The 26,487-nt window shown below is 41.1% G+C and overlaps 1 protein-coding gene across 15 annotated transcripts in view; it reads right to left on the reverse strand.

The window, feature by feature from the left end:
• Window positions 1–26,487, reverse strand: part of LOC138963087 (ensconsin-like) — a 109,170-nt gene that overhangs the window by 17,964 nt on the left and 64,719 nt on the right. For 3 of the 15 annotated variants that reach the window (XM_070335093.1, XM_070335095.1, XM_070335094.1), the window contains 11 exons: window positions 24,731–25,019; window positions 16,790–16,924; window positions 14,531–14,797; window positions 11,604–11,821; window positions 10,627–10,665; window positions 9,549–9,599; window positions 5,152–5,705; window positions 4,320–4,500; window positions 3,768–3,872; window positions 3,340–3,396; window positions 1,633–2,654 (listed from right to left, as the gene is read on the reverse strand). In XM_070335093.1, the coding sequence (XP_070191194.1) occupies window positions 1,633–2,654; window positions 3,340–3,396; window positions 3,768–3,872; window positions 4,320–4,500; window positions 5,152–5,705; window positions 9,549–9,599; window positions 10,627–10,665; window positions 11,604–11,821; window positions 14,531–14,797; window positions 16,790–16,924; window positions 24,731–25,019 (2,918 nt within the window). The remainder of the gene's footprint in view (window positions 1–1,632; window positions 2,655–3,339; window positions 3,397–3,767; window positions 3,873–4,319; window positions 4,501–5,151; window positions 5,706–9,548; window positions 9,600–10,626; window positions 10,666–11,603; window positions 11,822–14,530; window positions 14,798–16,789; window positions 16,925–24,730; window positions 25,020–26,487) is intronic. The other 12 variants (XM_070335100.1, XM_070335102.1, XM_070335104.1 and 9 more) reach the window with 9 other exon arrangements.

A 26,487-nucleotide genomic window follows, 5' to 3' on the forward strand; every position in this document is an offset into this window, starting at 1 on the left:
TCCACAGCCGGCCTTCCGGGTAGATGGACAGCTCCGGGAACAGACTACTTCCAATTCAGTAGGGGGGCAACTATCCTCAACCCGGCGGGTCCCCAGGTGGCGGATAGGGGAACAGTCCCCAGTTATGGGGGCCAGCTGCGAATATAGAATAAGCAGTCCCGGACCAACTAGCGGTGTCTCTACCAGGACGGGGTGGGTTGGCAGATGGCACCGACTACCCTATAAATACCCTACGTGACCGATGACGGTTACACCATGCGGGTAAGAGCCGCATTAAAAGCTCTCGCCCCGGGGTGGGACCCCCGGTAAGAAATCCCCCATGTGTTCCCAGGGTTAGGGTTTTGAGCCAGGAACTGAGGGCGGGCCGGGTAACCCTGAAAGAAACCTAAGGGCTGAAGTCGGAGGATCTGGGCCAACAGGCGCACCTTAACCAACCACAGATCCACGCGATGGTGCTCGCCAAGCGAACGACAAGAAAGTCAAAGCGAACGACAAGAAAGTCAAAGCGCACGACAAGAAGATGACAGCTGGCCTCTCAAGTGCTCCTCATGCACATGACTTTGCATAATTTGTCAACTGATTTGTTGATTTTTATTTTTGGAAGGCGTTTAGAACTATGTTAGGATTTTGCACCATATAAATACGTTGTTGCTTTAATGAAAATCAAGCTCATTTCAATTGCACTAGACCGAGTGTGACAATTCATGGGGAAAGTAAAAAGTAAAACTATAACACATGAAGGAAAACACACTCAAACACAAGAAACACAGGCAAACACACAGACACAAAATGAACAAGAGGCGAAGCCTTCAAGGCTCACGTAAGAAATCGACAAACAGTAACACAAACTCAATCAATCACTCCGTCACACACACACACACACACACACACACACAGAAAGAGCATACAGTAGGTGAAACTGTGCAAGAAAGCGAGACACTAGATCTAGATCTGTCTGTCTGCAACTTGCAGGGACACGACTGCCAACTAGTCTCGGCCCGCTCAAAAAAATAATGACCGAGACTTTCAGTAATTCCTTCGCGTGACGTCAAACCCTCTTACGTCATAATGTGACGTCAATGTAATATGACGTCTTCAAATGTTAAAGTTTCTACCACATACATACATACGCACGCACGCACAGACAGACAAAAGTTAGCACCGCATAGGCTACACTTACGTGAGCCAAATATCGTGCATGCACAAAAATATGTATACAATCAGAAGCAACAATGCTGTCTAACACTCAACACACAAATCCAAATTTTCTCAGCCTACAAAGTTAAGTAAAATACAATAAATTCAAGTACCTACTTGACATATATGCAGATTAATAGAATAACAGTCATGAATATGAATCATTTAGATGAGGAACAAAAGTGGCAACATGTTTTGTTTTGTTTCTTTGTGTTTTAGGTGTGTGTGTGGGTGCGTGCTTGCTTGTGTGCGTGCCTGAGTGTGTTTGCACGCACTTAAACACAAGAATTGGTTGTTCATGGAATGTTCGAATCAAAACAACAGTAACAAAAAACAGACACTGTGACTCACTGACTGCTTTGTTACTGTGTTTTCAATTAAAAGCTCCATAAATGACCCTTGCTTGCTTTTGAAAAAAACAGAGACACCACTGACCTGGAGTCTTCTAGCCCTTGTCCTTGCACCGTAGCCACCGGACCGTGACCATTCAACGAAACTTGGAGTGAAGCGGCCGGGGCGGCAGTACGGAGATCCTCCGAGCCAAAGCTTGCCCCGCTGTCATGCCCACTCCAGAAAGATGCCTCACTGCTTGACATCCCCCCTGGACCAGCCGACGATTCCATGGTGCCGGAAATGTCCATAGGTTCTGGCCTGGAGCCGTTGGTAGGAGCAGACACAGGTATACTCTCCCCGTTGGCGACCAGGGTTTTGCTGGGAGAGGAGTGGGAGGAGGAGGAGGAGGAGCCTTCCGAGGTGTCCACGTCCTTCTCCTCCTTGCGGTTGAGGCTCTCCTTGCGACTAGAGTCGCCAGTGCCCACGTCAATCATACTGGACGACATGGTGTCCCCAAGGGGCGTGCCTTCACGACTGCTGTCACCCTGACCGTTACCGCTCCCGTCCATCTGGCTCAGGTTGGGCGTGCTGATGGAGTGGTCCTGGGCCAGTCCCATGCGAGCCCCCACCTTGGTCTTGCCCAGGAGATTCTGCAGCAGTGGGGATTTGAACCTGGGACCGCCACTTGAAGAACCGCCGGCGTCGTCCTTGCCTTCAACCAACTTCTGCAGGAGCGGGGATTTGAACCTGGGCTTGTCCGCACCATTTTCTGGCGTCTCCGCTCTGGGGGTTGAAGCTCCGGACACCGCTGGCGACATTTCTGTGGAAGGTTTAGCGTCTGTTCTGTCTTCATCCTCCGTTTTCTCATCAGCCTTCGCAGTCTCTGCTTCCTCCGTTTCCTGAGGTGGGGTGGTGACAGGGGAGGGGGCGGTGACGGGTGACAGAGACCCGTTTGCCGGTGACTGGCTGTCTTCTCTAGGGCTGTCCTCTCCCCCCTGGGGTGTGGCGGAGTGCGCGGCCATGGCCTGCAGCGTCTTGTTGTCCGGCTCCATGGGAGACGCGTCACTGGAGGCCGTGGATGCCACGCTCTTTGTGGGCGAGCTGGTCACTGACTTTGGGGAGTCCTGCAGCAAAGAACAAGACAGAGTTGAGTCACGCATTCAAGTAAATCTCAGTCATCACAATAAGTCTTTGTTATTTCGCTGGTTACAGACTTGGAGGATTCCTGGATCAAACGACAAGTCAGAAATGAGTCATGCATTCAAGTAAATCTAAGTCACGACAATAAGTCTTTGTTATTTCGCTGGTTACAGACTTGGAGGATTCCTGGATCAAAAGACAAGACAGAGCTGAGTCATGCATTCAAGCAGGTCAAAGTCATGACTATAACTGTCTACATTCTCTTTCAGCTGCCAATATTCCATACATCATCTGTCCTTGGTTGTTAGTTGTTTTAGCAACACGCTTATTTCCATCTGATAGTGCTACTATTATAAAACCTCTATGACTGAGACACAAGCCATCACCGTTTCAATTTCTTTCATGCAATATTGCTTTTTTTGGACCATTTTACTGCTAATAAATTTTGTTTAATACTCTTGGCTCCTTGCGAAGCATAAGGCCTCAACAACTAGTTGTCCAAAGTTTCCACCGGGTCTGGCTGTTCTTTTGGCCTCCTCATATCAAGCACATGTGAACACACACTGATCTTACTAAACGTGCAGCAAAGGAAGTCTATGCTTATCCACAAGAACAATAAGTTACCAAAAAATAACATGCACAGAACAGACGTGTGGAAAGGTAACAAACCTTTCCGCCTTCTCCTGCGTTGTCTGTCTTCACTCTCTTCATGATCATCTCCAGTCGCTGAAAATAAATAAATAGTACTCATTAATAAACAGTAAAAGCTTCTAAAACTCAAAAATATCCTGACAAAATGGTGTCAAAAAAAACCCATACCGCATCTTGAAATTTGAAATGCAAAATCCTATCATAAAATCAGTACAGCAACATAATAGTTGAAATGTAAACATCATGTCAGGATCAACTTTACACAAAAAATACAACAGAACAAGGTGTGAACTCACACTTTCATTTTAATACTGTTCCGTTAAAGTGTGGCAGGTAATACTAACTTGACACTGGTCATGAATTCTCTCCAAACATGTCAATGAAACAAGATAAGAGATTTAAATGTTTATCACCACTACATTTCACACAACAGTTCCACTACTCACCTTCTTCCTCTCTAGCCTCTCCTCCTCATCTTTGCGAGCTTTCTCAATCCTCTCCAACTCCTGACGCTCTGCATCCTCCTTCGCCTTCCTGTCCGCCTCCTCTTTCTGTCAACAAATGGATATATATGCACGATATATTTTACGGTCTAGTAACATCTTCATTAAACTATTCCAAGGAACCTACCAACAACCTGGTAATTCCTGGCCTTAATTTCAGTTTAGAAAGTACAGATAGGTACAGAGTTGCAAATATTTTGTCATGTCCTTCAAACAAGCAGGAAAATATTCTGTTTTTGTTTGAGCTCTACGTTTGACCTTGCTACAAAAAAAGTCCTACAATTTAGTCTAAACGATACAGGCAGATATTAATAGTCTAACTACCCCCGTGTTCCGCAATGTATGTACATGCACTTCGCATCACTTTGAGCACACAAAAAAAGCAGAAATAAATGTGCAACAAGTCAAGACCGGTCCATTCTTTCGCGTCAAGCAATCGAAAAAATAAAACTACAGTCCCTAAAGACCACTCAAGCTATGTGTGCAAGCACTGACCGCCAGTTTTTCCTGCTCCAGCCTTGCGGCCTCGTCAGCCTTGCGGGCGTCTTCCGCCTCAATGGCCTTCTTCAGCCGCTCCTCTTCTGCCTTCCGCCCCTCTTCCGCCATTTTCATCATCTCCTCGTCCTGTCGGAGCTGCTCCTCCTCTTCCAGTCGCTGTCTCTCCTCCTCTTGGCGTCTGAAAATGCAACACAATGCAATGTAATTTATAACCAACACAATGCAGTTTGTAATCAAAGACAACACATTCTACATGGATGCAACGAAATGAAGGACAGACTGCAATATTTGCAATGTAGCCTGGTTATGTTTCTATTTTGATCCCCACAACTATTCATGCAGTGCCTGACAATATTCTTGTTCACACATGACCATACAGTCCTTTATTATTTCAAATTATAAATTGAAATGTACACTCACAGTCAAAGCAACAGGAAAAAGTAGTTGCTCTCCCACAAAAATTCCCTTCCAAAGCAAGAGAAAAAGGTATCTGGGTAGAGATACACAAAGCGAGGGTGAGTAGCCACCCAACCTGCTGAAAACAAACCGCGGGGTCTGATTCGTTGAAATCACAACAAATCTCAATTTCAACCAATCCAACACTGCGGCAGGCTCCCACCCGGTTGGTCACTTTCTCGTGCACCTCGGCCCTGCTCTCCAACAACAAGAAAAGCAAATGCTTAGTTGACTCCCCTTCGTCACGTCCGATTACACTCACAAAATGACAGGACAGCCTAACACTGCTCATTCCTAAGACTCTCCTGATTACTCAGGGGAGTTAAACATTTCCTTCCCCAAGGCCTAAGCAGCAGTGCCAGCAGTGACTTACTCCAACTCTTCCTGCCTCTTCCTCTCCTCCTCCGCTTCCTTCTCCGCCCTCTCTCTCGCCTGTCTCCGCTTCTCCGCCAGCTTGGCCTTGTACTCCTCCGCCGTGATGTCACCCCCGGATTTCTCCGACGTTGTGGGAGTGGCACGCGGGGTGGATTCCGCCAATGGTTTCTCCGTAGTTGTCGGAGTTGCACGCGGGGTGGATTCCGCCAATGGTTTCTCTGCTGCCGGCTTCTCTGCAACCGGCTTCTCTGCAACCGGCTTCTCCGACTCCGGCTTCTCGGCAGGAGTGGATGGGGCGGGAGAGGGGCGAGCTTGGGGTGCGGCCCCGCTCCCCCCATCCTCATCAGCCCCCGGGGGAAGGGGAGGGGACAAGACGCGATTTGGGGTGCGATTCGGGGTACGGGAGGCAGGTGACACTCCTCTGGGGGTGGAGGGCGATGCTGTACCCCCACCAGAGCCGGCTGCCGCTGAAGGAGCGCTGGGTGTTGTTTTGTGTTCTCTCGCTTTACCCACTGAAGGTTCTCTGGGGGTCCTCTCTCGTATGGAAGACTTCTGGAAGAAACAAAGACATCCACACTGATCATGATGGTTCTGAATCAAAGCTTGTAACCTGACATGGATGTTACAGTGGGTAACAAGATGCAGTGACAAAATCTGTCCAAGACATTCACAGCAAAATTCCAGCAAACTTTGAACAAAAGTCCAAGATTCTCACAACTAAATTCTTTCAAATGTCTAACATTATGTTTGTTACATATTCAGTTACAGGTTAACTGGTAATTTCAGGGCAGCAATACTCTAAAGTTGTTATATCAAGATGCAAAATAATGCACTTCAAATCAATGTGCAGCTGGTTATTATTCAAACTGAGATGAATAATCTGCAGGAACTGCATGAAAGTTTACTGCAGATTTCTTTCCACACGAGATTCATTCCACTATTTTACCAAAGATCATGCACATCTCACTACTCGATAATGATACTGGCACTTAAATTCCGGCACAATGACTGAGGATGGGCTGAGGGTGAAATTAAACAATGGAACACGACTGCACTGTACAAAGAAACTGGAGAAATTAATTCATGCTTCATAACTTTGCCACATGCCTTAGAATGTAACACTATGATCACCTCATACTTAATGAAGTTACAGCAGCACTAATTCATGCTTGAGCGTAATGTTTCGACTACTTCTAACTTCATGGAATTGAACATGAAACTAATTCATGCTTGAGCGTAATGTTTCGACTACTTCTAACTTCATGGAATTGAACATGAAACTAATTCATGCTTGAGCGTAATGTCTCGACTACTTCTAACTTCATGGAATTGAACATAAAACTAATTCATGCTTGAGAGTAATGTTTCGACTACTGCTAACTTCATGGAATTGAACATGAAACTAATTCATGCTTGAGCGTAATGTTTCGACTACTTCTAACTTCATGGAATTGAACATGAAACTAATTCATGCTTGAGCGTAATGTTTCGACTACTTCTAACTTCATGGAATTGAACATGAAACTAATTCATGCTTGAGCGTAATGTTTCGACTACTTCTAACTTCATGGAATTGAACATGAAACTAATTCATGCTTGAGCGTAATGTTTCGACTACTTCTAACTTCATGGAATTGAATATGAAACAACTTTCATCCGTTTATTTCTTTCTTCAACACAACAGCAACAGCCGAAACTGTCCTCTGTACAGTAGTACCTGTGATGAAAGGACACCTTTGGGACGATCCTAAAGTGCACGTCCCTACATTGCAGGTGGTCTGTCATGAGAGGGATTCTTTGGTTAAATTAATAAGGACAGCTCCAAGTGTCCTTTACAGAGAGGTGTGCTCTCATCACCAGGGTCTTACATTAGGGACACCACTTTAATGAACTTCAGGCAAATTTGATGTACCTCATGTTTATTAATATCAATTTGTTTGCCAAGCATGCACAAAATTCCCTCTCCATACAGGTAAAAGCTGTTACACTGATCAAGATATTTTTTTCAGCAAAAAAGTGACATCATTTAGATGAAACGAAATGAAATACAAAATAACAAAATAAAATAAAACAAAATAAAATAAAACTAAATAAAATAACAAAATAAAATAACAATGCCAGTGTTCTTCAACTTCAACACAAACTTAAGATATGATAATGCTGAAGAATCAGAAACCAAGTGTATGAAATATCATGTTGTGATACATGGTATTGAATATCATATTCATGCATGTGATTAGAACCAAATGTAATACATGTACAAACCAAGAAAAAAAAATGTTGAACCTCACACAGGTCTATCATTATTGTTAAAATTCTCAAAAACTCCCTATCAACTGATACCCAAAGTTAAAATGTAGTTAAAGGTAAGGTATGATCATTTAATATACAAATATAAGTCCTCTGAAGTTTAACCCTCATAGAAATTCATGATTCTTTCTCCTTGGGCAAAACGAGCTGCCATAAACAATCAATATGGAGCTACCCATTATTTTATTTTATTTTTTGTTGTTGTTGTTGTTGCAAAAGAGCCATTGGTGTGACTATGGCAGCAAGCAGAGATTGTTTTTTTCTAAATGACTGTACATGCCATCTCCTACTTACATCCTACTTACTTATTGATCTACACAACAGATGTTCATGGGCTGAAACTCCCACGGGTTTTACATGTATGATCGTTTTTACCCCGCTATTTAGGCAGCCATACACAGCTTTCGGGGGAAGCATGCTGAGTATTTTCGTGTTTCTATAACCCACCGAACTTTGATATAGATTACAGGATCTTTTCCGTGCGCACTTGGTCTTGTGCTTGCGTGTACACACGGAGAGGGGCAAGGCACTAGCAGGTCTGCACATTCGTTGACCTGGGAGATAGAAAAAATCTCCATCTTTAACCCACCAGGCGGCCACGGCCGGGATTTGAACTCACGACCTTCCGATTAGGAGGCCAATGTCTTATCCACTAGGCCACTGCGCCCGTCATCACAACAGATATTTTTGAACCAACTGTCTGTCTTCTCTGTGTTTCTCTTTTTTGTTTCAGCTGCTGCTATTGTTGTTGTTAATGTTTTGTTGTTGCAGACCTGGGAACCCCTGTTTTGCACTTGGAGTATTCTCAAACAAACTTCGTGTATTTTCAGAAAAATGAGCGTACTCTGCACAGCATTTGAACATCTATGATTCAAACGTGCTTCACACGCGTCCGTCACACATTTAATTAAGTTTACTAATACATTTAAAACAAATGCTGCTATCAATGTTTACTCACAAAAATCATGTAATCATGTGCCAAAATAGTGAATCGGCTTTGGGATATGCTTTTGAAGAAAAGTAGTGTAGGAATTTTTCTCGTCGTATTATTTATCAACTGAGTGTACTGATCGTATTCTAGACAATCATGCGTACAAAATACAGCAAAATCGTATGGGTTCCCAGGTCTGTTGTTGCTATTGCTGTTACTGTAGCTGCTGCTCCTCTTCCTACAACTAAAGAGGTTGCATCACTAAATGGAGCTTGCTAAAGTTAGACGAACAACGGGTATACAGTTACAGAGTGATGAAATAGATATGATAGGCTACATGGATGAGCTGTTATTAGGAACTGCTTGTGTTATGCAGCATCAGACTATATAATTATGTATCATAAATATTGTGAGAAGTATCAGGCAGCTGTTAGATTGTACATCTACATGAAACTATTTTAATCAGAATTAAGCTTCTAGTGTACTGTTATTTGTTTCCAAGCACTTGCAATTCAGTCCATAGTTTATACCACCTGAAAAAGTTAAGTTCTGAGTAAATTGATGTGCCAAGGCAAGGTGTTTCAACTCAAACTGAAGAGAAGAATATATTTCCACAGATTTGAACCGATTCATGCAGAGTTAGAATCACTCAAACAGGGTGCAGAAAAAAACCAGAATACAAGAACTATAACTGTGATTAGTAGTCACTGCACTCATAAGCAGTATGGCTCAGCTTAGCTTCATTCCAACTCTTCTCTCCACCTCTTTTCTAAACACGGTGCCCTCATCCCCGACCACATCCCCACCCACCCCCCCCCCCCCCTCCCCTCACCTCCTTCACTCTATACCTGAACGTCTTGAAAAAAAAATGGGGGGGGGTGGGGGGAGGGGATGGAATTAAAAAGTTTTTCCACTGAATTGTAAAATCAATTTAGACGCCTCTTTTCCATCTCACAAAACAACGATTTTTTTGGATTTTTTTCTGGAGGGGTGGGTGGGGTGGAAAGTGCGACATGAGCGTAGTATACGCCAGCTGGTATATGCACATGCTGAGCCATACTGCGAAACTTGAAATAAACAATACATATTTCATACAGAGTGAGCATGCCCAAGATACATGAACAAGCAGTATCATACATTACTACACAACAAACCTTCCGTGGCATAGATAGATTTGAAGTAGAATAAGCTTTTCGTGGCAACACCTGAAAACAGGCCGTCAAACAGGCGCAAAACTTACCAACAAGGCAAAGTGGTCACAGCAAAAGCAATATCACACAAGTGTGCAGTTTGCAAACACATGTACAAGCAGTCTACAGAAGTTCGTTTGTTTGTTTGTTTGTTTGAATATTTTTTTATGCTTGCATGTTTGTTTTTTGTTTTGCTTTGTATGTTTGTTTGTTTGTTTTTTGTTTTTTTGTTTGCTAACACATAACATTGTATACATGTATTGTTGACACGCACTTTGAACTTCTGATAAGGCGCTTTATAAATGCCCGTTATTATCATTATTATTATGTCCAAGGAGGGTAGTGAGTGATTAATTGTTTGTCTTGTCTGTTTTCATCTTAAAGAAACATGTCTCAGCTAAGTGGAGTCTAAAGGATAGTGAGCAAATGAGTGAGTGTGTTGGCTGTTGGTTGGTTTGAGGCTAATGCTTACTTGCTTGCTTGTTATAAAAACACTTAATTGCCTAAAGACATTGCACAAAAGCAATATTTCTGAGTGCTCTGCAGCACATCAAACAACACACAATGCACAAACACAATGCAGTTTTTAAAGAAGAGAGAATGTGTTGTTTTAACACATTTCAGAGATCACCATGCACTTCAGAACAGCATTCCTACTGAATTACATAGTACATGTACCTTATGTCATGCTGTTACATAAAGACTACAGAATTTGAGTCTCTCTCTCTCAGAGTCATTCACACTAAATCAACTCTTGTAATTCAAGAACAGAAACAAGCCCAACCAACTTCAAGCAAGTGAAGTTATATCAACTCGAAAACAATGTCAATGAACATAAGACTTTCAAACCAAAACCAAAACGTGAAAGTAAGATCTTAACACGAATAAACATGCTGACATTCGCACAACTCAGAATCAACATTCAAACTGGAGACTGTAACTGGAAGTAGAGTCTACTTCATGCAAGAGCATGCTTCAAGGCCTTTGCAGGAACTAAACATAGCTTTACAAAATTCAAACTTTTCTGTTTCTATCAACTCACTTTTCTCCTCAATCTTATAACGAGTCTTGCCTGTGCGTGCTTGAAGCAACAAAAGACAAGACTCGCTGCTTACACACTCGAAACACAATTCAAACAGTTTTACAAGTACAGTAGAACCCCCGTTTTAAGACCCCCCAGTTTAAGACTTCCTCCTTTTTAAGACCCTCCTTTCTCAGATGTTCTGTTCATAGATCCTGTACATTTACCTCCCTTTAAAGACTCCCTGCCTTTTAAGACCTAATTTTCTTAGATTTTTGGAAGTTGTAAAAAGGGGGTTCCACTGTACAGTCAACACAGTCTCAGGCATAAATGTTGAAATATCACTAGATCTTGAGAGCATAGGGATTCCAGATTCTAGTGCAGTTGAACGGTCTAACTTCAATTCCATTTTGATCACATGAAAGAACACAGCAAATTAAGCTGACGCACTGAAACTATAAGTTAAAGCTTAGTGAAAGTAGCTCAGATTTTTCTGACAACAGAAGTTTCCTAGCAGAGAAATGCGGCACAATGATCCGTCCAGCCCTATAGTTGATGAGCAAAGATGTGCAAGGTGTCACTCACTCACAACACATCCTCACTGCCAAACGAAAACTTGTGCACACACACTGCTCTTTTTAGAGGGTTCTCGTCACATCCGTTATTTCCACAATCAACCAATATTGAGTTTCCTGATGGAACTTTGTCTGTCCTATTTTCATCAACCTCTAGTTGATGAGCGAAGATGTGTAGGTGTCACCCACTCTAAATACATCCTCACTGCAAAACGAAAACGTGTGCACACACGCTGCGCTTTTTAGATGGTTCATGTCGCATCATTTTTCCCCACAATCACACAATATTGAGTTTCCTGAGTCAACTTTCTCTACCCTATTCCGACCAAGAAAAGCGTTGTATAACTTACAGATCACAACACGGACGTAAATGAGGCGACAACCTAACACACTAAACAACGAAAACACCCTCCACAAACTCACCCTGGCAATGGGAGACTCTCGCCTTGGCGTTGACCCAGCCTCTTTCCCGTCCCCACTGCTCTTCGCGGGTGGCTGCTTCGGTGTGGACAGACGGTCCAGAGTACTCCGGCTTATCCTGGAGCCAGACTTGTCCAACTGCTGCTTCTTCTCGTTCTCCTTCTCCTTTTCTTTCTCCTCCGCGCGACGGGCCGAGGACGACCCTCGAGGTCTGGTGCGTTCTACAGGAAATAAGACTAGACGGTCAAGTGGTCGGTACAGGTGTTGACCAATGTGAGGTTTTCATCGAGCATGTCCGAAAGGTCGAGTTGCCACTAGCTCAACCAGTAGAAACCTTACCCCATCCGCAGGACAAGATGTTTTCCCGAAATCGTTGCATGACACTCTACTTACTAAGCGACCAAAACCTGTAAACTTGTTCTCTTGGAAATGAGTTCAAGTTTTGATCATGAAAAACAGCAGCAGAACGCTGTGCAAGACAGTTCACAGGAAACAAAGTATCATAACGCAACAGATATAGTCTCTATTATAAAAGTGCTCCAGAATATTCCAAATGAAACAGAATTTTTTGTGACGCAGTCTTAACGATGCACAGAGATGCACTCCATCACAGAAAAACAAGATGGCTGATGGTAAAAGAGCTTTCAATCAAAAGGGCTTTCCAGAACATTCTGAGTGAAATGGACTCCGACCCACAAATTACATCTTAGGTTCAGGTTTCTACTGGCATGAAAGGCAACCTCTTCATGAGGTAATAGTATTTCATTACAGTGCCGAACATATTCTAAAAAATCTGCACTCATTCATTTAGAAACAGTCACAAAGTACACCAGGATGGTCAACAGAAATATACAGAATTCAACTAAATAAATTCAACATATCACTTTGAATAACTGAAATAAACAAGGGTAGTTAAACAACATCAATATGTCAGGCTAAATACAGGGTGGGAGGGAGGGAGAATCTATAAAACAAATTAAAATGATACATTCATTCTTTTCAAAATGAGTCTTCCCTATGTGTTAATTAACTACATTAACGGGACAAGTTCTTAACTTCTTATCCTATACGAATGGCAAGCAATCATGTTCGCAGTACCAGTTCTTCAAGCTTGAATCTCTTCTCCAGAATGGCAAGTAAATTCTGTGTTAAACGTAAAGCTTACCAAAGCAGTGCTGAAACATTCAGAAAACAACAGACCCGAACCCCACCCAAACACACAGTGATGTACGGCTCTACCAGGTTCCCCCCTTGCCGCTGTACCCACCACCTCATCAACTACCCTGCAAATACCAGCTAGGGTTAGGTCCACACACACAAGTTTTCTCTACAAAGTTGTTAGTACCAAAAGCAGAGTATCAATAAAAGAAATAAAACAAGAAAAAAGGTTTGTAAATGTGTTCACACATAGAAAATTACCCAAATGACACAAGTTTCACGGTCTATTTCTGTACCTGTACTATAAAGACTTGGGTCAAGTCAACTCAGCACATACATTTTAAGTTTAAGATAAAAGAAAAACACATGAATCTCAAGGACAGATCAGATATCTGAGTGAAAAAGAGTGATCTTGAGAACACATTGTCTCACTCCACAAAATGTACACATGTTGATACAACTTACAAGGTGTGCATTTAGGGTATATGACTGTACACAACACTTCTAAGAATATACAGATATTCTCAACGTTTAGGGTGCATCATGGTTTATGCCAGTGTGATTATATGCACTCTGTTAAAATTCCTAACTTTTTTTGTGGCTGGGGTCGGGTAGTTTTTAAGTTTGTTTGTCTGAAACTTATCTTTGACGAAGGAAACCGGGGTGATCACAGCTTCTAATAGTTCAAGTCAAAATATCTGTATTAAAAGCCAGTGAAAAACTGAAACGACAGATAATGTGCTTTCCTAAAAAGAAGTCCTAAACTAACACACACAAACCATGCTATTGTACAAATAACTGTGACCAAATTAACACCAGACATGTGTGCTTTGAAGAGAGCATTGGACACAACCACTGAAACTGAAATCACTGACTACAAAATTGTGTGAATGTTGTACAGTCTTCACTGTTAAACCCAAACCCTTTCTCTTCTTGGGTACATGAATGAAATTAATCTCTTGAAGAATTCAAACACACACAGCCACAAGAAATTAAGAAGCTTTATCCACGCTGTCATTTCCTCCCTATTGCTACTACCTTTTAACTCTATTTGTATGAGCATATACTTTTCAGATCTGAAGCACTGTTATCACAATGAATGATGTATGGGATTTTTTATTTTTTTTAATTTTTTTTTTTTACAAATTTTCAAACCTTTAACCATACTAGTCGCTAATCAAATGATGAAGATTGGCAGAATACAAGATTGAAATTAAGCAAACTCAAGCTGAAATTCTTTTCTTGTAAATGATTGAAAGCCAGTTCAAGCTCTGTTCAGCTTTGTTAGAATACATGGTAGCATTAGAAAATACAACTAAACATCCACTCTACTACAGTTTTGACAAATACTTATATCTGCCAAATCTACTGGAGTCAACTTTGAGTAACAAGTGCTGATATATATTTTCAATTTCTTGGCGCTTACTTCATTTTGCAATGTTGCTTCAACTTACCAAGACTGTCTAAAGACAACTAAAGAACTGTCATAATCCTCCACACAAAGTAAAATCTATTTTTGCCTCCCTCAATTTCATGAGAAGTAAAAAAGGGCAGAGAAATAGAAAAATCTTATACCCTAGCCTACAATTCTCATAAACCGAAGAGAGCAAAGAACTGGACAAATCTTACCCTAGCCTACAATTCTCATAAAGCCAAGGGGACAGAGCACACCTGGACTAAAATGCTGGACCGTAGGGGGTCGGGAGCCACAGAATATGAGGGGAAGGGGGCGGGGCTTAGGCTGTGACTGACAAGTGACATCACAGTACTACCTCTGGCCAGCCTGTCTGTACTTTTGCTGCGAGGCGACGACGACGACGACGTAGACGTGTCCAGGTTGACAAAACTGGGCATGGAGGTCCCCACGGAGGCCGGCCGCTGCTTGCGCGGGGATTTGTTCTCACGCAGCTTGACCCCTCCGGTCGTCGTCCCTGACCCCGCTGACGAGGCGCTAAGGGTCATGACGCTCTTTGGCCGGGAGGGTGGAGGGGCGTAGGGCGCTAGAAAAGATCTACGGCCTTCGGGAATCGTGTTGAGGGCTGAGCCAGCCAGCCAGCCAAGCCAAGGAAGACAACCCAAGGGGAAGGGAGAGAAATGTACGCGCAAATCAGCACAGGGGTCAGAACTTAGATATGATTTTTGCTGCTAGTTATCGTCAAAAATGAGTTTTTCTCTTATGGTTTCTGATAATTGTGATAGGGAAGTATATATATATATACAGGAGCACCATCTGTCTATTACAACGTCACACACAGAGTACAGATACACACACACAAAGGTACAGAAGATAAAGAAATGTTAGAGGTCCAGTATACATCAGGACAGAAAAGGAGCACACTGTACAAAAATATATAACCAACAGTAAATAAAGTTTACTGACAACTATTCTGTACTAATTTATGACACACATAATTGCTTTGAGTAAACAAATACACCTGAACATACAAACGCACAACTCAGAAACACCAAATGTATCCCTGCACTCTCCTTGTATTACTTTTAGTATTACTGCATGCACCTTTCCCTGAGAATATTACCCTTCTAGATACCATCCCATACTCCAATTTCAATTTACTGTCCCTAAATTCTCATTGTGTTCATGTCATCTCATCCTCCTTTGTAGAGTTAATTCTTCAGTACATTCCGATTCCCTATCAAACCGTTAACAGTGTATTTTTTTCAAATTTGAAAAATTCACAAGCATAATTTTTAGAAAGATTCCAATTTTCACTTTACACTCTACTGCGCAAAGATCCTCAAGAACACATCTACACTGTATCTCCTTTCGCTGGTTATTATTCATCCTTTCGCTGGTTATTATTCATGCTTGTGCATATTTGCTGCCATTCAAAACAACATGTACATATGCACATTCATGCAAGTAGCTCATTAATGCAGCATTAACTGTTCTTTTTTTCATTCATGCACCAACATGCGATCAAGCAATTGCATGCTTTCATTTTTCAAATTTGTGTCAAATGCACAAAATCCAAAAGTTCAAAATTCCATCCTAAAGCTTTAGTTTTTCACTATCCTCAGCATTTATTGCAATCAAGCAATAATGATGCAATCAATGTTTTGATCATAACAACTAAATCAAAACATGGCTTTGTCAACAAAAAAAAAGTGCGCTGTCTATAAAATAACGAAAAGAAGATGCTGTTAACGTTTCATTGGCAGAAACCTCTTATGGCTGCATTAATATGAGTAATTTCTTCATTTTAATTGAATCAAAGAATGCAGCCACATCTCAATGGTTTGTTTGATGTCATACTTTATGAGTACCCTTTTTGTTTTTAAATAGAACATTATTAACCTGTGTTTAAGACGTTCTCCTTTTTAATACTGTCATTGACTTAGACTTGTGATCATACGTACAGACTATAAAGTCAACAGAAATATGGTTCTGTCCTCAATTTCAGCTCAGAACTTGTTGGGTTTGTTTTCTAAATTAAATGTTCAAGATTTCTGCCAATGAAACAAATATCATATCTAGTCACTAAACAAAATGGAAAGAACATCAAGCAACACTGAACAAAGGCAAAACTTTCCAACAAGGCTCTTCAGTTTCATCCACTGTTTTCGTCATGCTGTTTGGCCACCCTACACTTACATTTCTTGGCTAACATGTGCCCATGATTCAAATGAAAACCAAAGTTACAATGTACGAATCTGAATTTTCACATTTAAGCTTGCCAAAATTATGGCACGAAAACTGTCAAGAGGCGCTAGAACAGGCATAAAATGCTACTCACAAATGTGTGCAGTAATATCACAAGTTCAAGAAGTTATTTTGTTCTTGATTCATTTCTATCATCTTATTGATCAAATAAACTGAAAACCGAGCACAAAAGCCTTGCAGCAAGTTGAACCATAGATCAATTCTATAAAAAAAAAGTTATTTGCAAAAAAAGCTTCAACAACTAGAGATGAACAACAACTCTAACACACGCATGCATACACGTTAAATACAACACATGAGCATCTACCCTGAAAAAGACGGGTGTTAGGGTGATAGCACCAGTCCTTACCCAGCAGTGACTCAGGCTTGTTGGAGACATTTAGCGCCCCCGAGGAGGAAAAGTCAGTGTTTCGTTTGTGATAAAGTACACTGGTGGAAACGGAGAGATGCTTGCTAGGCGGCATGACGCAACCCGGAGGGGGTCCTAAAGCCAAACGGGGGGAGAGAAAGAAAGCATGCCACGTGACGCAAAATGCACAAAAACTCAAAATGGCCTCCAAGGGTCTAGGCACCCCAAGGCGGCAGTACTAAAACTAAATGGAAAAAAAGGGTAGAAATTGCACAAAGTGTTCAGCAGTGACCCTGGTTTAAGTCTCAACATCGCTCAAAGTTCAAATCGACTTCGAGTGTCCCTGCTATAGGTGTCAATGATGTGTCAGCTACATTTTTGTCAAAGTATGTATGAAAAAAAATGCAAGGGGGATCCAATAAAGCATAGATCAGCCCTTGCTTTACAAAAACCACTATTGTGGGCATGCATACAGGTTTTTTCTCTGTGTTTTTTTTTCCTTCTCAAACTGTTGTTTGTTTTTATATTTAGTCAAGTTTTGACTAAATATTTTAACATCGAGGGGGAATCGAAACGAGGGTATGGTGTATGTGCGTGTGTCTGTGTGTGTGTCTGTGTGTGTGTCTGTGTGTGTGTGTAGAGCGATTCAGACTAAACTACTGGACCGATCTTTATGAAATTTGACATGAGAGTTCCTGGGTATGAAATCCCCGAACGTTTTTTTCATTTTTTTGATAAATGTCTTTGATGACGTCATATCCGGCTTTTCGTGAAAGTTGAGGCGGCACTGTCACGCCCTCATTTTTCAACCAAATTGGTTGAAATTTTGGTCAAGTAATCTTCGACGAAGCCCGGGGTTCGGTATTGCATTTCAGCTTGGTGGCTTAAAAATTAATTTATGACTTTGGTCATTAAAAATCGGAAAATTGTAAAAAAAAATAAAAATTTATAAAACGATCCAAATTTACGTTTATCTTATTCTCCATCATTTTCTGATTCCAAAAACATATAAATATGTTATATTCGGATTAAAAACAAGCTCTGAAAATTAAATATATAAAAATTATTATCAAAATTTTTTTTTCGAAATCAATTTAAAAACACTTTCATCTTATTCCTTGTCGGTTCCTGATTCCAAAAACATATAGATATGATATGTTTGGATTAAAAACACGCTCAGAAAGTTAAAACAAAGAGAGGTACAGAAAAGCGTGCTATCCTTCTTAGCGCAACTACTACCCCGCTCTTCTTGTCAATTTCACTGCCTTTGCCATGAGCGGTGGACTGACGATGCTACGAGTATACGGTCTTGCTGAAAAAGGGCAGCTACTTGACTAAATATTGTATTTTCGCCTTACGCGACTTGTTTGTTGTTGTTATTGTCACAGTTGTTGTTGTTGATGTTGTTATTGTCACTGTTGTCATTGATGTTGTTTACCTTTCTAAACTTTCTTGGGAGTCAGAAACCAGGTCGCTGCTGAACAATAAAATCCATGAAAACAAAACAGTCTACTCTACATGTACCAACCACAGCCACTCAACAATCACACACAACACAAAAGCACAAAAACAAGACAACACAAGCAGCCTGCTTTGAGTGAAAAACCCTCTTTAGAAACTGCACAACATTTCTCAAAACAATTTTCTCTCAAAGTTGAACTCGATCTGTCTCCCATCTCCAAGTTAGCACCCCTTCTCGACTCGCAACAAACAAACAAATAAATTAAATAAAAAGAACAGAAAATCAATTTTAACAAGGCCACTTGGCCATAAAAAAATACTTTTTTTTTCATGCCAAAAGAATGAATTAAAACTTTTTTTTCCATGTAAAATGTTGTGCTGTTTCCATACCCATAAGTTTACCAAAAAAAGAGATCTTTTTGCAGATAACCGAGTTAATTAGGCTTTCCGTAACTTCACCACCTCAATAAAAATATTCTTTAAGAAAAAAAGGACAAGCCTTCCCATTTCAATACCACACAAAGTCAAAACAGGGGATCAAGTAAATGGGCAAAGCAAAATGAATAAACAGCAAGCTAGTCTTTAAAAAAAAAAAAAATTTTGTTTTTGTTTTTTATGTAACATGAATGTCCAGACGCTCATTCTTTAAAAAAGTGCATAATGAAGATAAATGTTAAGGCCTAAAACCTAACAGTGCTTTGCTTTTCAAAGCAGCTATTTAAGCAGAAAGAATAGCAATCCCTTACTAAGATTCTTTCATATGTCCTGTTAGGGATATTTCCCCATGCCGTTTTCGAACAGCTGAAGACACTGACATTTTCGGTACAATTGAACAAAACACTCCACAACACATTCAACACAAAACAATGTCCAAACATAATCTGATACAAGTAACAAGAAACAACAAATATACTAATGCACATAAATGATCATAGACATTTACACTGCACAACCAAACCATGCGCACTGGCTGAATACGGACACAGACCACATGCATCATCAACAAAGGCAAGTATTCTTCTTTTCAAATTAAACTTGAAGCCATGCTGGAAGAAAAAGAATCAGCAGTTTTCTGAAAAAAACAGAAGTTGTCTCCAAATGTTTGGGAGAAAAAGCAAATCCACAACTGTTCAAGTCAATGAGTTCTGCTTTGTTAAAGCTGAAGTGTATCAATGTTTACTTATTATCTAGGGTCTATAAAAGAAGGGCACACCATAGAGAGTTCATCTTTAACTAGCCTGGATAGTATTTCACCCTGATGTGCGTGTGTCCCACCTGTCCTTCCCAAGTCCCCCACCGGGCGCCCCTACAACAAGGCCCAGCAGTTCATGTGCACGTTCTCAGTACAACTTCAGTCACTGAGTCACCATAGCTTTCTTCCGTTTGAATAAAAGTACCAAGGTGTGTGATCAGACTCAGAGCTCACTTGACAGGTCAGTATTTTAAAGCGGGCGTCAAGCATGAGACTAAGGTAGTACAGGTAGTACAGGTGGCACACACATGAAATGATGAACATCAGTAAACACTACTCATACTAGTCCAAGATGGACTCTGGTTCTATGATGTGCCCTTCTTTTTGCAAACGCCAGTTATTCAGTAAAAATCATCACTCTTCAGCTTTAAAGTAACTCACTCTGACTCACTTTCTACCACTCAAATGTTAAAGAGACTGATTTAGGCTCACCCAAAGTCTCCTAGCTTCTGCCATTTAACCAGGGAGAAAGGTGCGAGTTGTTTTTCATATGAAAACAGAATCCCCACCCATAAAAAAAATTATTATTATTTGCTGAACTGTTATTTTCCAACATGACAACAAAATCAACTCTACACTGTGACAATGTAATTTTAACTCACCAAGATAAATCCTACATAATTAATCATTCTTTACCTTCCCTTTGTTCCTTACTTAGCGACCACCAATGACATAAATTTCTCTCACGCTCAGTCGTGCATACATGCTAATTAGTTATATTGCTTAATTTTACGCAACTTAAAGGAAAAAAAACGGAAACGGAGGCAGCAGCCAAAAAGGAGTTGCAAATTCCATGCATGTAATGATCGGCATTACCGGTACTTTCATTTCAAAACCGGGCTTTCGTCATTCGGGAATGCAGAAGGGGGACAATCTAGGGTCGGCATTCAGCATTGCAGCACTCTCCTATGCGGAATGTTAGTGGGATTGAACGCCACGCAGTCAAGCTGGCATGGGGCATAGGGGAACTGGCGTAATACCAGTCTGGGCTTTTGTACAGTACTGCGTACGGACAGTGTTCCATACACAAGTGTTAACAAACCGCATGCTTCTAGCTTAAAAGTTAGCGCAAGTTAAATACTGAGGTTGTTAGTATGCAAGACTCACTAGGTACAGTTCTGTTGCTGAGTATATCGGATAGATAGGGTTAATACTGGGAGCTCAAGGTGTTTTGAAATGTACACCAAGTCTGGCAAGAGGAATATGACTTTTCTTTCTTCAAGACTTAAGTTAGGTCAGCTGTGGTTTCTATGCTGTGCAATTTAGCCCCCCCCCCCCCCCCCCCCTCACCCCTCCTCTACTTACCTCTCTCCCATTTTCTGCACAAGTCTGGCAAACCCCTCACTATCTCCCTTCAATCTACCCTATCCCCTTTCACCCTCACGTTTCGTTGTAAACATTTAATTTGAAACAATTAACAAAGAAGTGCCCTTCACATGTCGTTGTCAGAAATGTCTGTATGGGAAGAATACCTCTGTTCGGCGTTGGGGGAAACACATTCATTTACATAACAAAATATTTTTCTTCAGTGTAAATGAAATTAACTCTCTTAAAACAATAATGGTAATCAGGAGCGACTTCTGTCAGGTTCTTGCAATAAAAAAAAAAGTCGCCATTTAGGAATGTTACACTCTTTGTAATACTTGCTCAAAGTTTTGATAAATCTTCATTTCCCTCGGTAATCATATACCACTTCTATCAACCACCCAATGCCACCTTTTCATGGAAATCAGCTGTTTCAGGACAAACAAATGTGATATGTGAAAGGCACTTCAAGTTCCACAACACACGAACACAATGCAGAAGAACAAGAACATGTAAGAGAGGAACAAGCATGAACTAAACAGGCCATATGAGGTGAAAAAGAAAGAAAAACAAAAGTGGTTTGGTATGGAATGACAATTATAGAATATGGTTTTCAATGTCTATTAACACAAACTGACCCCACCCCCCTTCCCGAAGCAAAAAAAAAAAAAAGGTAACGGACACTAGCTTGACACTGTCTTAATGAGATGTCACTACATTATCCTCAAGTTATGGGTAATACACAGATTGTCTGCAAATACTCTTACAATCAATGCACATTTCAGAAAAAATGAATTTTAAAAATTTATTTAGAACACAAAAAATGACTGTGTAAAACTTATTTTTTCATATCAGAGAACATATACTGTGAATTCAATTCAAATGAAAACACTTTCATGAAAAACAAATGAAACAAAAGAATGAAGGAACTCATTGAAATGATAATTTACATTAAAAACTCAAACCAATGAAAATTAAACGAACTTTAATATTCAAATTAAGCACACAAAACCGGGAGATTCTGAAATGGGGATTGGCCGATTGGTTAAATAAAAATAAAATCTAACTAGCACAGAACCGACAGCAAAAAAAAAAACAAAAAAAAAAATGGAGTTGTTAGTAAGCAACTAAAACTTAAAAGAAACAAATTAATAAATGCAACAAACCCATGCATTAGCTACAAAAAGTCAACTTGAAATGATATGGCATAACTTAGTGAGTCAATTCTTAGCTTTGCACAAAAGAAAACTAAACAAATCAAAAATAGCTGAGCATGAAGCGTACATTCACTGCATACATTTTCACAATTCAGTGCTTTATGTGTCCCTGTTGTTAGTTTATCAAAAAACCTTACTAGGCAAAATATAATCACTCCCTACACACACACACCCCCCCCCCCCCCCCCCTACTGGTTACAAAGAATGTCTGATTATTGCCTTTACCTGACTGTAGCTTTTAAATTAAAAGCATTCTTGTACATGTATGCTATTTTTTTAGGGGAACACCATGCTTTTTTCTATCCTATGTTTTTGTTTTCTCAGATTTCATACATTATAAATTGCACTAAAGGGACATTTCACAGGGATGTTCAGTAATTAAAACTGTTGTTTAATCATGCTCTCCGAGTCTCAAGAGCCATAGCAAAAACAATAAAGCAAGATAGGGAGTGGGGTTGTTGGGTGTTTTTTGGTGTCAAATAAAACGTGAAATCAGAGGTTGGGCGTTGTATTGTCATGCTGAAAGATGCACACAATCTCCTTCTTTCTGTTTTACGTTCATTCCTTTCCGTCTCAAATGACATTACTCATGAAACAAAACAAGGCTCAGCAAGAAGCAAATGCATCCATGTTGCCATTCCACGCAAGCGGGGTGACGTTTCAGAACGATTGGGACTGAACAATTACAAACAGGTAAAAAGCTTTTAAAATGCAAACTGGAAGGAAATACGAATAACACTGACAAGATGGCTGACCTGTGAGATCTTCAACAAGCGATGGAAATTTTTGACCTTGGGCGATCAATTACTTCAAACGTTTACGGTATAACCGCTGAATCAGAGATGGACGGAGGAAGGTTGGGAGTGGAACTGCTCAAATAAAAAAAGCTGGTTCAAACTAAAAAGCCAGCTAAAACTGAAACTGGAATGTGGGTTCTCTTCCGCTTGAGCCTGACTTCAAACATTGTAGCATGCAGCATGGCATCCAATAAATTTCGACATTGCTTCTTTATCTAGACAGAAAAACATCTGTTATGTTCTTCTAGAATGGCTAATCATTAGCACTGTCAATGACGAAAAAATATTACTTGCTATCATGCACTTTACGTTATCCCTTTACGTTAAAAAAATAAAATGTTAACTCTGACTATTCTTTTTCCCAAAATAAAGCAAAACTACTTTCTTTATGAAAAATAAAAAATGAATGACTCACATTAAGCTATGCTCACTATGATGCCAAGCACCATGCAGGGCCAGCCCGCTATCCACTCAGGCAACTGCCATCCATATTTCTTTTGACATTTCACTCAGTCTGTATTTCTCTTGTTCTCAACAATCACAGAGGTACAATTTCCAAACGGAATGATTATTACAGAAAAAAATTTAATATCCCCAAAATGGGTGCAGCAAATGACAATTTTTTTTTTATAAAATATCCAAAAAGAGGAAACTTCAAAATTGTTATGACAGAATTTTGTTAAATCAAAAAAAATCCAAAATGTCAATTTTTTCAACGATCGGCCTGGCATAGCTTTGGCAACACCCACTGGGGTCAGATAGACTCTGCACAAGTTATAACGATATAATGAAAGAACAATAACGAAAGTAAGTCCAACTGAAAAAGCTACAACCCCTCCAACACCAGAATATACTGTATGCTACACCTCACCTCTACATAAAAAATCCCCCAAACCTCTTCATCTCCAAAACCCCACAGCAAGGGGGACAACCATGGACAGTGACCTTGTCCTGCCAGTGGCATCCCTTTGACAGCAAGGGGGACAACCATGGACAGTGTTTTTGTCCTGCCAGTGGTGTCCCCTTGACAGCAAGGGGGACAACCATGGACAGCGACCTTGTCCTGCCAGTGGCGTCCCCTAGACAGCAAGGGGGACAACCATGGACAGTGACCTTGTCCTTATAGTGGTGTCCCTTTGACAGCAAGGGGGACAACCATGGACAGTGACCTTGTCCTGCCAGTGGCGTCCCCTTGATGACCCATGACCCCAGGGAGGAGCAGGGAGAAGGAGGGGCAACGACCCCCCCACCGTCAGAGCCTGGGTGGAGGAGTCTTTGTTTGTTAGGGGAAGGGTGAGGTAAGATGCAGCTATTTTCGTGTGGTGCAACCATCCTTCGCCACCAAAGAACCTTTTTGCTGCATCCCCTGCTTTCGCATTCAGGGAAGACAAAGAGCTTTTGTTTGCTACGTATAAGCTGTGAAATAGAAGCTAATGACTTCATGACTTTTTTTTAAAGCAGCCAACAGACTTTAGTAAATGAGAAAAGATCAAAATTAAATCAATTCAGAAATAGACAAATGTACAAAAAAACAAAAATTTGAAATAAATAAGTAATCAATAAACAAATATGCTTTCATACATTAATATTTTCTCTGAGCTAATTTAGTGTAACTGAGAACTGAAGTGATTCATGTTCAGGAACCAATAACAATGTTATGGGTAACTGAAGAAAAAACACATGCAAGACGGCACAACCAGTGTGACCTGAACATTTAAATACCAATTTCTATTAAACAAAAGCCATAAAGACATGTTCTAATCTCCAAAAGCTGTTTATAGCAAACAAAGACCTCCCATACTGTGCAGTAGCGCACACAGCACTCCGTGTCTAGACACAGGAAACGAGCTGCATCCTACCCACCGAAGGATGGGGAAGGGGGGTGGGTGGTCAGTAAGCGCGGACCTACCGGCACGGTTTAAGTCAACACAACAGTGGCGGCGGACAGTGCTGCAAGCGGAAACGGCCCGCCGCTGAGGGCGAAAGGAGTAATCGGAGTCTGAGCCGTTAGGCGAGCGCCTGCCGAGCGCGCTATGGGAGGACGAGCGTCGGGGCCGCTCTGTCTGGCAGATGTAGCGTGGGGCGCTGCTGCCAAAACCCAGCACGTGGCTTCGCCCACCTTTCTGACCGCTGCGTTTCCACGCCTCGTAGCGTGCCACCCGCTCCTCCGCCTTCAGCAGCAGCGACTCTCGCCTACTCTGCACACACAGAGATACAGGCGCAAAATAAGCATTGGTACATGGTTGGTTATTATTGTTGATCGTCTCTTCACCAGTTAATGCTATTCAAGGCCCAGCAGTTGTACATACAATTACATTACATGTATAATCATATCATAAGCCATCGAGCAGTTGTATATACAATTACATTACATGTATAATCATATCATAAGCCATCGAGCAGTTGTACATACAATTACATTACATGTATAATCATATCATAAGCCATGTTGTTATCACGAAAGAGATGTGGGAGGATGTCTGTGTGTAGGGGGGGAAGGGGGGGGGGGGGGGCAGAGGGAGGGGGTACCCTTATATGACACATTTACAACTAATGGGCTATAACTTCAACCTCAAGGCTTCTGTTAAAAAAAAAAAGATGCTGGTAGATTGCGAACAGATTCAGATGACAGTAATTACATTTACAAAGAGCCCAAGTCCAAAAGCCTGAACGACAAACGCCATTTCATTGACAATACACAGCGGTCCCCACAGAAACCGCCATCTCATACAGGTCAAAGACCCGACGTTCAATACAACCCAAGCATGATCGGCATAATTATGTCGACCCTTTCAAGGTGATCAAGTGTCCTGCATCCACCTGTTCGACACTCAGGTGGCCAAAGTTATTCGTAACAACACCTAAGCACCTCATAAAACTCAAGTGCACAGGTCGTTTGGAGAGAAAAATCAATTCAGACTATACATGGATATAGGCAGGCTACTTGTGTACCATGTTCGCATTAAGGCTGTATTAAGTTTGGTTGAAGGCGATCAGTTCAAGGTGTGCCACTTTAAGATTTGTAAATGCAGATTGAAACTTGAGACAAAATCAATACTGTTTCCTAGCCCCAGAGCCTTTGTATGGACAATATGCATCATTTTTATTGTGTGTGCATTTGAGTCTAGCTATAACTGTTTTGTTGTTGCTGCTGTTGTTTTATCACAAGCTTCTTCATCTTCTTCAGCGTTCAATTATAATTTTATCACAAGCATTATCTGCTGCTGTCTGCATCGTATATATGTGTCATTTTGCATTATAGGTAATATGAAAGCAAAAGAGAAAGTAGGTAGCATGGTGCTTTTAGTGGGCCTTTCAAGGCATTCTGGTATCTGCACATGGGTTCTCTAGCAGGCAATATTGTTGGGCAATGTGGAAGGCGGGATTGGGTTAAAGATGCAACCTACTGAGGTGTGTCTTTCCCTTGACACAACCGCATGGGCAATAGGGAATTTGACATGTCTTGATCCACTCACAATGTCACACAATATGAATGTCACTTTGCCACAACAAATACACGCATGTGGGCAATAGTGCATATGTGCATCAACACACACACACACACACACACACACACACACACACGGCACATAAAGCATACCTTCCCCATCATCACTGGGGGCAAGTGAGTGGCCTGAATGAGTCACACTGATACACAACAGCCGA

Source organism: Littorina saxatilis, linkage group LG3, assembly GCF_037325665.1.
Source record: "Littorina saxatilis isolate snail1 linkage group LG3, US_GU_Lsax_2.0, whole genome shotgun sequence".
In the NCBI taxonomy this organism is placed as follows: Eukaryota; Metazoa; Mollusca; class Gastropoda; order Littorinimorpha; family Littorinidae; genus Littorina; species Littorina saxatilis.